Raw genomic sequence first — 11,771 nt, forward strand, 5'->3', positions numbered from 1 at the left:
TCCCAAGACCACTCTCAGTTTCGATGACTCAATGGGAAGACTCATAGGACTCAGCACATAGTCCTACCTGTGGCTGTGATTTATTACAGTGGAAGGATTCCAACAAAATCAGCAAAGGAAAAGGTGCATGGGGCGAAGTCTGGATGAGCCACACAGTAGCCTCCAGAGCCCTCTCCCAGGAGAGTCATACAGGATACCCTTAATTCCTCCAGTAATGAGTTGTGACAATACGTGTGAAGTGTTTTTACCAGGGAAGCCCATTAGAGACTCAGTGCCCAGCGTGTTTATTGGGGCCTGGTCACGTAGGCAGCCTCTGTTCTGGCATGGACCCAGATTCCAGACTCTCCAAAGGAAAGCAGGAGGTGAGCATAAACCCTATTGTTAGTTAGCTGGGTACACTGCCATCCTGAATATCAGATTTGGGGTTTTGTTTCTAAAAGGAACAGAGGGACCTCAGCCAGGTCACTGGCAGTCCCCACCTTATAGGAGATGTGAATTTTTAATTCAGAAAGATATTACAGGTTGTCAAGTTGCTCCCTCCCAGGAAATGCCCATTACTCAAGCCTGCACCAATCCACTTGTTACAAAATCAAATCCCTCCTGACCCTGGAGCTTAGGATCACATGACCAAAGCTGCCTGACATAAAACACCCTGCCAAAACCTCTTACTTGCTTTGTCTCGCTTATTTCCAGACAAACGGGGAAGATCCAGCCCGTGGTCCTGCCGTTGGTGTGGTTTGAAGAGGTGAGGCTGCCTCTGGTTGCCTGCCTGGGTGCCCTTGGGCACAGTGTTTGGGACCCCAGGCAGGAACCAGTGTGGGCTTTGGGGGCAAAGGGCTGTTTGTGGAGGGTAGGGGTGGGCTGGTAGCTGGAATGTGGGATGTAGAACAATCCATGAGAAGCTTCACAAAGTCCAAACACTTCCTATCAGTTATCCCACTGCGTTGATAGGTGAGAAAGACAGAAGCTGCATGAAAACTGTAAAGCCCTGGTCCACAGTATAATTTTGAAAATGTGCTTGATCACTTCTCCTGAGAGAAGGGAAGTTGCTTTCCAGGGGGTCAGCTTTTCACTTGAACTTTTTTTTTCTCCTGGCTTTTTGGGGTTACTTCTGGCCAGTGCATCTTCAATCAAACAGAACTAGCATCCAAAGGAACAGCCTGTTCACATCACAGTCTGGGCAGGTTTTTGGAGGCGGAGCTCTGCTCCATGTGGTCATTCAGGGACACTCATGCTCCTGCTGGCCTGTGGTCCTGCCCTCTTCAAGATCCTCAGAACCCACCCCAATCCAGGAATTGGGACCCATGCAGGAGAGAATCCCATGGCAGGTGTCTATGGGCCAGGTGCGAAGTTGTAGCATACTAGGCCCAAGTCCCATTGGCCAGAATATGATCGCTTGGCCTTGCCCAGCTGCAGGGGAGTCTGGGAAATGTAGTCCCATTGTGTGGCCCCAAGGAAAATGAGACTCCCTTGCAAGCTCCATCACAGACCTGTGGTCCTGAGATGGGGAAGGGGTGGGGGGCCGAGGATGTGTGGCCCCCATGCATTTGTTTGCTGTTCTCCATCCCCAGAGCGGGGCAATGGAAGGAAAGCCCCTGAAGACCTTCTATACCCAGCTTGTGTTGATGCCCAATGTGTTGCACTACGCCCAGTACGTCCTCCTCGCGCTGGGCTGCATCCTGCTGCTCATCCCCATCATCTACCAGTTGCGGAGCCAAGTAGGTAGTGGCCAGAGTGAGGCCAGGGCTGAATGGCCCATTGCTTGCCTGCCGGGGGAAGGTGGGGCTCAGATGGGGTCCCCTGGGCATCCCTCCAGTCGTCCCCGCAGACACTCCCAGCCTAGAGCCCACCTTGGGCAGTGGTCCCACGTCTCTGCCTGGGGCAGGGGAGCTGTCACTGCATGCTTGCCTCTCTCACATCCCACAATGTCACTTTTCTGCTGGTCCTGGGAGGCCTGGGGACTCTCCCTGGGAAGGGCTGCCAGTGGGCTTCGGGTGATGAGACCTGGTACTTGAATACTTGAATGGTTTGTTCATCACGTCAGCACCTGTGGGTGCCAGGCTCTGCCAGGGACGGGGCAGATAGCCGTGAACAAGACAGACATGGGCCGTGCTCTGGGGGAGCATGGTATTCTAGTTAGGGAGACACATGCAAACCGAGTAAACAGGAAAGGTAATTTCGCTGATGATAAAGATGTCAGAAAACGTGACAGACAAGGTCAGTGCTATCCAGGAGAAATACGTGAGCCGGGTGTGTGATTTTAAATTTACATTTTCTAATAGCTATGTTAAGTAAAAAGAAATCAATTTTAATAATATACTTTAATTTGGAGAGGTCCAAAATACAACCACATCAACATGTAATTGATATAAAAAATATAAAAATATTTCACATTGTTTTTTCATGTTCAGTTTTCGAAATGCAGGGTGTATTTTATACCTACTGCAGGTTTTGATTTGGGCTCATCCCATTTTAAAGGCTTAGCAGCCATATGTGGCTACTGGACTGGACAGCACAGCGCAGCATTCAAGGGGGTTGGGGACAGCTCTAGAGAGAGTGTCAGGAAAGGCTTCTCAGGAGGAGAGGTAGAAGTTAGCTCAGATGTGGACGGTGATGACGCACTCTGCACAGTCACAGAAGGAGCGCTCTGAGAGAAGGAATGGCCAGTGCAAAGGCCCCAAGGCCGAGGTGGGCGAGGCCTGTGGGAGGGCCCTTAGGCCCCCATGGCGCCTGATTTCTTGCTTCAGCTTTGGCAAACAGCTCTTCTGACTTCTTCTCTTTCTCGGGGGCAGCTTGCTTGCTTGCTTGCTTGCTGGGGTCATGACAAACCTTCCCGGGGTTCAGGGAAGTTTGGGTTTCAGACCCTTTACCCGATTTGCCTTCCAAATTCCCCGTCCTCTGGTGGGGAAGGTTTGCCCTGGTGCGAGGGTGCAGGGGCCCACGCGCTCTCACCACACCATCGCTCTGCTGCTTGAGCTCCTGCTGACCGGTGGGTGTGAGCAGCCCGCTAGGGGCCCGGATGGCCGGGCTGAGGAGGGCTGGCACTGCAGGGAACCCTGTGGTTCTTAGGCTGATGTATGTTGGGAGGGCGGAAGGGACTAAAAGCCAAGGCTCCCAGCCTGTGGATCCCTCCTTGGGTGTTTCCACTAGTGAAGATTCATTGCCACAGGCGGGGGTCCTGGGGACTGGCTGGTGAGGGGCCAGCCCAGCCTCCATCTTCTGTTTCCTCTCTCCTGAGTCTCCATCAGGAGTGGGATGGGGAAGGAGAGTGAGGAAACCTATGTGAAATTGCTGGCTGTAGGGCCCCTTCCCCCCAGGCCTGACCCCAGGTGAGCGTGTGGCCCCCAGACTCCCTGAGGATGCCACTGAGACTCCCTCCCCATGGGTGGCACTGGAGGCCACAGAATGGAAATTTATTCCATGACTTTTTATGTTGTTGTTGTTCGGAAGCTTAACGGGGGGTCAGGCCTCACTTATTTTTATGTTATTTGTCCCTATTAAAAGAAAAAAAATTTGTATGCTGATGAACTCAACATATTTTCATTTCACGCAGATTTTTCTTTTTAAGTCATTCCTTTCAAGTAGCAAGCCTCTTTAACAGAAAATTCTGTTCCTGGCCCATTTAAAACAAAGAACCAGCTCAGCCCACTGGTTCTTCACCAGGGCGCCCTGCCCACTATGGCCCGTCTCCCCACCTTGTGTCCTGAGCCACACCTAGGTGTGCAGGTGGGTAAACCCTTTCCTGCGTAGCTTGTCTGTTGGACCGAGCACGTTTTTTTGTTTTTGTTTTTGTTTTTTTAAAGATTTTATTTATTCATGAGAGACAGAGAGAGAGAGGCAGGGATACAGGCAGAGGGAGAAGCAGGCTCCATGCAGGGAGCCCGATCCCGGGTCTCCAGGATCACTCTTTGGGCTGAAGGCGGCGCTAACCGCTGAGCCACCGGGCTGCCCCCAGCACGTTTTCTGAAGGCATTTCTTCCCCTAGTGAAGGGCACCCATCCCCCAGGTCTCAGCATCCCCATTCATTCACAGTTGGGCTTAACACCCTGCTCTTTGCTTTCCAAAAATTGAAGAACCATGTCAACCTTTTGTGTTTGGCTGCGGCGTCAATTATAAATTAGCTTGGTTATCTTCTAGGAGAAATGCTATTTATTTTGGAGTAGTAGTAAAAAGGGCTCAAAGGATAAGGAGGCCATTCAGGCCTATTCTGAATCCCTGATGACACCAGCTCCCAAGGGCACTGTGCTACAAGAAGCAAGACTGTAGGTGGGTACCAGGTAACGCCTCGCGCCCCCCCCTCCCACTCCCCTTCCTGTAGCAAGTAGAACTCTTGTGGCTTGAAACACTTTGGATCTCACACATTTCTTCAGCCTAAACTTCATCTGGAGTGTCTATAGACTGCAAATTCGTACTTACATATTTTTGTGTTCTGAGCCAATGGCTGTTTTGTGGTCCCAGGCCTGGTAGGAGGTGGAAGGTGATAGCACTCGGTGGGCTGCTGTCTCATTTGCACAGTTGTCTTAGGAAGGTAGGGTCAAGGTTCCAACCAGCTGCTTCTCAAACCTCTGGTGCCCTAGACGCCTCTGAGAAAGTTGGCTCAAAGTGCAGAGCCCTGGGCATCCTTCTGGAGCCTCTGGAATAGAATCATGGATGGAGCCCAGGAATCCTTATTTTATTTTATTTTATTTTATTTTATTTTATTTTATTTTATTTTATTTTATTATTTTATTTTATTTTATTATTTTATTTATTTTATTTTATTTTTATTTTATTTTATTTATTTTATTTTATTTTTTATTTTATTTTTTATTTTATTTTATTTTATTATTTATTTATTTATGTATTTATTTATGTATGTATTTATTTATTTATTTTAGGAATCCATATTTTAATGGACACCCCCAAGGGGATTCTGATGTAGATGATCAGTTGTTGGAGAAACGAGAGTCTAAATAAATCTGGGGTGGGGATGCCGGGGTGGCTCAGTTGAGCATCAGACTCTTGATTTCAGCTCAGGTCATGATCTCAGGGTCGTGAGCTAGAGCCCCATGTTGGACTCCCTGCTGGGCATGGAGCCTGCTTAGGATCCTCTCTCCTCCTCTCCCTGTCTCCCTCTTCCCCCTCTACCACCCACCTCTGCTCACATATGCTGTCTCTCTCTCTCTCAAAACAAAACAAAACAAAAACAAAAACTACCCAAACCCTAAATCAATCTGGGATGACTGACCAGGAAAAAGAATTTCAGCATCAACTGAGCACCAATTGCATACCCGGGATTCAGCCCAAGGGTTGGTTTGCCAGGTGGAATAAAGACATGCAGATAAACACTCCCCCCACCCTTTTAAGAAACAACAACAGAAGGATGTCCAGTCAAATTTCAATGCCAGATAACAATGAATACATTTTAGGGTAGGTGTGTGCCGTGCTGTCACTGGGACATGCATATCCTGAAAACTGAATTGTTTACCTGACATTCAGCTTTAACTGGACCGATTTTATCTGGCAGCCTACCTGGGGAGAAGCATGCTTGTGCCCGTGGAAGTTCACCTTCTCCGCCGAGTTCCATTAGGTCTGAGGTCCTAGGAGAGCCGAGTCCTGCTCCTCCTCTGCTCCTGCTTGGGTTGGGGCTGGAATGCAGCAGGTGGAGCCCCGGCCCTAGAGTTTGGGGTCGGGCAGGGGCGACCCGCTCTATGTTTGTACCTCTGATAAATAGCTCTTACTTTGGTTTCTCAGAAATGTGCTGCCCCCTCAAGCTTCTGGGGCAAGCCTGCTTGGGTTTGAATAGCTTTCTTGAGAGCCACAGAGCGAGGGCGAGGCAACAGCTCTGCTCTTCTGGGCCAGTTGGCTGCCTCCACTTGGCTTCGATTGCCAGGACTGGAGGCGGAAATAAAATAGAAAATGCAAAGTCGTGGGCGCAGGTGCTGCGGGCCCTGCAAGGAGGGAGGGGCAGCTGTGTCCCCAGCCAGGCTCTGTGGGGCTCCTTCTGCCAATCGGGGAATAGGAGGATGGGCCCTGAGCATGTTAGAGCTGAGTATCCACGGGATGTCCTTGAGGGCACAGTCCTCGGGCTCAGAAGCCAGGTGTCCTAGCTGGAGACTTGTCTCCCTTCCTGTCTCCCAAGAATCTCTCGGGGATGCCTTATTGCGCATAGGTTGGCCCCTTGCTAGCCATGATTCCTTTCTGTGGAAACTTGCTTGGCGTTCTCAGGGTGCAGGGGTGGGGTCCTCAGGCATAGAGAAGGTGTTATTCTCTTTTAGCACAGATAGGGCTGGTGGTTGTGAGGCCAGAGCCCTGCGACTGCCAGGGACATAGCCAACACGTCCTGCCAGCCCAGCCCCCCTCCCAATAAAGACAAAACTAGGGTCTCTCTCTTTTTTTTTTTTTTACCCACAGAATCTAATTTTAAAGTTATTAGGGGAGTTTTTGACTTAGAGATTCTACTGCCATTCCTTCTGGAAGGCAGCTCAGCCTCCACATCAGATGACGCTGCCCCTCCCCCAGTCATGTTTGCTTGGGGAATGCAGTGTCCTGTAGGCTTTGGTTTGGGGGGCAAGTGCCTGGGAAGTGACCAACTAGTGGTCTTGGAGACCCAGAATCTCTGCATGGTGGGCTCCAGCCTGTGCTGAACCTCAGCATGGGTCCCTGGGGAGGCCCTACCTCTTGCCTCTCACCGGGGCATGGGAGTAATCTTGAGGGGCTGCCCTGCTTGGGAGAAAGCAGGAAATGGGGGCCTGTCCCAGCCTAGGAGAGTATTTAGAGTATTTTTATGTCAATAAGAAAGACAGCCACTCTGTGCAGACCTGGCCAGCTCCAGGGCAGAGGGTTTGGCAAATGGAGCATGACAGCCCATTTGCAGCCCCCTTGGATAGGTGCCCTTGTGCAGTGAACATCTTGGACAACTGTACATGGAAGCCCTTCAGGGAAATGTTCCTGGACCTTTCCTACCTTCTCAGTAATTTCTCTTCCATTCTAAGTCCTCACTCCTCTGCTAAACAAAAGTGAATAGGAAGAGGAGGAATATGGTTCATGTTCTGGTTCCTTGGGGATTTGTTACATGTGTCTTCCTTGGGGGTAGACCGGGGGTCTTTTTAGTCTGGTTTCTCTTTTTATTTCTCACCAAGGCTTTCTTAAATTGTGGCTCATGGGGCCACATTGCTGAAGTTCTGGCCACCCCAGGTGTCCCATGCTGCCCCTCTATGGTGGCGCGTTGGGGTGCGGGGGGCCTGGTCTCACTCTGGCCTGGCCTGCCCACAACCCATATGCCTGCCCCTGGCTTGAATGGGCTCAGTCCTGGAAGCCTTTAGATCTGTCTCCAAGGGAGAGGAGCCAGAGTGGGGGATTCGATTCTTCCCTTCCCTCTGTGCTGCCCAGAGTGGGGTGGAGGTTGATTCTCTTCACCGCCTGGAGAGCCAAGCCACTGGGGTTCATGAACAAGCATAAGTGGGCGGAGGTTCTGGGGGTACTCCAGCCCTTACTGCTGGGCCGGGCGGGGGACGACGACCCATCCCTTTTTCAGAGGAAGGAAGGCAGAGGGCTGAGAGGATACAGAGCTGGGTGTTGGGGGGCCCTTCCCAGTCCTTATCGTCATTGCTGCCTTTAACAACTTAGTTGAGAAACTAAAAAAGAAAAAAAAAAAGTAAAAGTAGATAAATTACAATCTCTGATAATTCTCTGTCACCCAGACTCAACAACATTAATCATGAACATTCTGTTCTGTTTCACCTTCCCCCCCCCACCCCCCGGAGGCAGCCACTGCCAGGAATTCAGTGTGTCCGTTTTCCCCTCTAAGTCTGTATAAATATATCCACGAACAATAGATGATTAAAATGATTTTCATGGGCCACTCTGCAGCTGGCGTTCCCCTCCTCGGGTTTCGGTTGCGAAAGCTGTCCAGGTTCAATGCCATCTTGTGACTCTATTTTAAAAATGCACTCCTGGGTCGCTGGACATGTAGGGGGTTTCCAGTTTTTGTGCTCACGGTGCTGCAGAGAAGCCCTGGACTCCTTGCTTGGCCCTCCTCACCGGATCAGGCACGTCCTCCTGGGCTTCGGTTTTGGCAACCCCGGGAATGGGGCGAGGGCATGGCGAGATGGCATGTAGGGAGACAGGAGGCTCTCGTAACTGCATTTCAGGGGTCTGTACGTCACTCCAGCCTTTTCTCATCTTGAGCTTGATACATGGGTGTTGCTGATGGGGGGCAGGCAGGGGGCTGCGTCCATGCTGGAGGATGTGGGTGCATGGCCAAGGGTGGGGCTGGGGACATGGGTGGGGCTCAGTGTCGGGGCTTGGTGATCCAGCTCCCGTCTTTCTCCACAGGGTCCCAGAGATGCCACGAGCCAGCCCAGCATGGCCACTCAGCCAGACCGGCTCCCCAGCCCCTACGCCCCGCTTCTTCAAGACTCTCTCCATGGACAGCCCATCAGTCCTACTAAAGTCTGAGCACCCCAGTTGCTACATGCGTGTCCACACACTGCACACCCCCAGCACACGTACACACACAAGTGCACAGGCGTGTGCAGGCACACTCAGGGATGGAGCCGCTGCTGACAAGACTCAGGGGGAGCCTCACTAACAAGAACTGTCTGGAACCTTCTGTCCAAGTGACCCACAGTGCTGTGGGCACTGGGTCCCCTCCCTCGAGTGAGCCCAGCCCGACCCATTCAGCCCGGGGGTCCGGGCTCCTGAAGGCTCAAGCCACCTCCCCCTGGCGCCCTATCTATAGTCACGAAATACTGCAGTCCCTGCTTGGTGGCTCAGCCACATAGGACAGGGCTTTTACTCTGGAGGGCTGGCTACTGTCCCCAAACCCAGCCTGGGAACACAGACTTCTTGTGCCAAAGCCATGTGGGCGGAGACTGCCCGGTCCAGCCCAACCAGACCCGGAGCTTTGGCCATTGACCATCCACCTAGGCTGAAGGCGAGACACCTTTGCAAGGTCTCAGTCAACAGTGTGAACTCAAGATGCATCTCAAGGCTGCTCCAGCGGTCTCCTTCCCCAAGCAGACTTTAATCTCCCTCGAGTCTGCATGGGTACCAGGCTTGGGTGTCTGGGGCCCCATTCCTCTAGCCTAAACTAACATCTTCCTGTATGTTGAGCCAGCCACTCCCTGTTGGGGGTGGTGGGAGTCTCTGCCCCAAGCTGTCCCCAGCAAGGGCCCTCAGCGTTTGGGTGCGGGGGCAGAGGTGCAGAAGCCCAGCCGCATCAGTCTGGGTGTCTGGTCTGGTCGGGTGGGAGACCCATCCACCCGTGACTCCTGCTCCTCCCTCTGCCTCTTTTCTACTGTAAGAGAAGTGAAGTTTATCATCTTTTAAAAACAAATCACTGCTGAAGAATAAACCTTTTATAAACGTTAAGGTTTGAGTTTGTGATAGCCTGTGTGCGGGGGAGTGAGGGGCTTCCTGGGAAGATCTGGGCTCCTCCTCAATAGCTCCTTTCTGGTAGCTGCCAGGAGCGCCGGGGCTGCTGACTTGCCTTCCCATTGTTTTAAAATTTCAACCTTGTTTATATTTAATATTTTATATAAATACTGCATGAATGCAGTTCTTGTTTAGGAAGAGCAGGATCCAAGGCTGCTTTGACCAGTATCCCAAGGTAACTTGCCACTTTGGCATGGAGCCCGGCTGGGCTTTTTTTCTGTGCATTTATATACAAATCAAGATGCCTGTAGGACATGCACAGTATTGTTCTGGGCTCTTGCTCTTTCTTGCTACATAAGAAGCAGAAAAGAAAAGCGGTTAAGACGAGGTATGGAACCCAATGGCCTGGGTTTGAGTCTGAGCTCTGCCTCTTACTTCGAGCAAGTCACTTGACAGCTCAATGTCATTGGCTTGCCCACCTCTGCACCTGCCTCTGTCTGAGAGTGGCTTTGCGAGGATGCAGAAGTTAGTACGTGGAATGCTCTTAGAGCATAGGGGGCACATGGGAAAGGCTAGCTATATACATTTGCCATTATTACATTTCCTATTACGATTTACCATTTTGGGGTTTTCTCCACCCAAGCTGATGGTTCTGCTGTTCCGGTCTGGGACACTGTTCCCTGCCTCGACATATTGAGCTACCTCCTTGTAAGTGACAGCACAGAGTCCCAGGTGCAGATGCCTGCACAGCCCCTCTTGGTGGACATCTAAGCTGCTTCCAGCTTTGTCCCACTGCAAACACACTTAGCATTCTGAGGGGCCGGCCTCTGCGGAACAGGCAGCTCCTGCACTACGCCTGGCACCCTGGGCGGGCTCTCTCTGGGCGAGGTGTGGAGGGGCAGCTGCGCAGTCCCTGGGCATGCTCCTGCAGCCTTCCGCCACTCCGAGGTGGCCCCCAGTGGGGATCAGCAGCCGGGGTCCCACGCTGGAAGTCTCAACAGAAGCCAAGGTTGACTGCACAGGGCAGAGCCCCACAAGAACAGGGTCATTTCTTCCAAAATCAGGAGAAACCCCAAATTTTAGGTCGAAAAAACGTTTTTAAACCACATACGTCTATTTTCATCTTGTAGCTGTGCTGTTGCAAAATGCAATTAAAAATTTTTTTGAAAAAAAATTTTTTGGGTGGGGGTTTTCATTTCTGCAAATATTTTAAAATATTTTTAATGCTGGAAGGAGTCTGCAGAGGTCACCTGCAGCCCCTCCCCAGGCCGCAGGAGCCCCTTCTGGCTGAAGGCAGCGACCTACACCTGGCAAGGGCTGCGTGCCCCTTGGGCTCCAGAAGGCCAGGCGTCTCTGTTCACAGGTGCTCCAGTGATGTCAGAAGTGCCATGATGACATAGGCAGCACCTGGTGATGACGCAGAGACGCTCTGATAACACAGAGAGGCCTGTGATGGCTGGGGAGGTGCTGTAAGAAGTCAGAAGTGGCGTGATGACGCGAGCCTTAGGCTGTGTGCAGGTAGCCCAGCAGGTGCAGACGCCGGGATTAGGCTCGTGGGGGGCCTCGCCACCTCCGCCCTCGTGTGCCGCACACCCTCCCCAAGGCCTTTTGTGGGACCATCTACCTGCTTGCTCTGATGTGGACCTCGGAGAGCTTCCATCTGATGTTTCAATAGCCATCCAGGATGAACTTCTCCTCGCACTGTCGTCATGGCCGTTTTAAAATAAAACCATGGTCATCCCCGTTTGCACAGGCCTGATGGGACCTAAACATGATACCGCCACGGAAAAACACACAAGCAAGCTACTGTCAAAAATGCTCACTTCCCAGGATCCCTGGGTGGTGCAGCGGTTCAGCGCCTGCCTTTGGCCCAGGGTGTGATCCTGGAGACCGGGGATCGAATCCCACGTCGGGCTCCTGGCATGGAGCCTGCTTCTCCCTCTGCCTGTGTCTCTGCCTCTCCCTCTCTCTCTCTCTGTGTGTGTGTGAATGTGTGTGACTATCATAAATAAATTTAAAAAATTTTTTAAAAATGTTCACTTCCCCTGTCTGGAAATGCCTTTCCTCCCCCCCTAGAAGTTCAGCAAAATGTTACAGAATGTATGCTTTTATTTTATTATTCATGAGAGACAGGGAGAGAGGCAGAGACACAGGCAGAGGGAGAAGCAGGCTCCATGCAGGGAGCCTGATGTGGGACTTGATCCCTGGTCTCCAGGATCACGCCCTGGGCTGCAGGCGGCACTAAACTGCTGTGCCACTGGGGCTACCTGAATTTATGCTTTTAATAAACTCTTTTTAATCATTCTGTAGTACTTCTTTGCAACCTAAATACCTTTAGGAGTTTAAACGAGTGTTTTAATTTCTTCTTGTGACCACAAAGGTTAACATTGTGCTGGTCCAGACTGCCGTTCCCT

General features: G+C 51.5%; 1 protein-coding gene across 2 annotated transcripts in view; it reads left to right on the top strand.

Annotated features, from left to right (window-relative positions):
- SCARB1 (scavenger receptor class B member 1) overlaps positions 1 to 9,354 on the top strand; it is a 73,664-nt gene extending 64,310 nt beyond the window's left edge. Inside the window, exons 10-13 of one of the 2 annotated variants that reach the window (XM_072722672.1) lie at positions 694 to 745; positions 1,572 to 1,718; positions 4,138 to 4,266; positions 8,317 to 9,354. In XM_072722672.1, the coding sequence (XP_072578773.1) occupies positions 694 to 745; positions 1,572 to 1,718; positions 4,138 to 4,266 (328 nt within the window). In that variant the 3' untranslated portion in view covers positions 8,317 to 9,354. The remainder of the gene's footprint in view (positions 1 to 693; positions 746 to 1,571; positions 1,719 to 4,137; positions 4,267 to 8,316) is intronic. The other variant, XM_072722673.1, reaches the window with a different exon arrangement.
- The last annotated feature ends 2,417 nt before the right edge of the window (positions 9,355 to 11,771 follow it).

This window comes from Vulpes vulpes, chromosome 10 (assembly GCF_048418805.1).
Source record: "Vulpes vulpes isolate BD-2025 chromosome 10, VulVul3, whole genome shotgun sequence".
NCBI classification, from domain to species: domain Eukaryota; kingdom Metazoa; phylum Chordata; class Mammalia; order Carnivora; family Canidae; genus Vulpes; species Vulpes vulpes.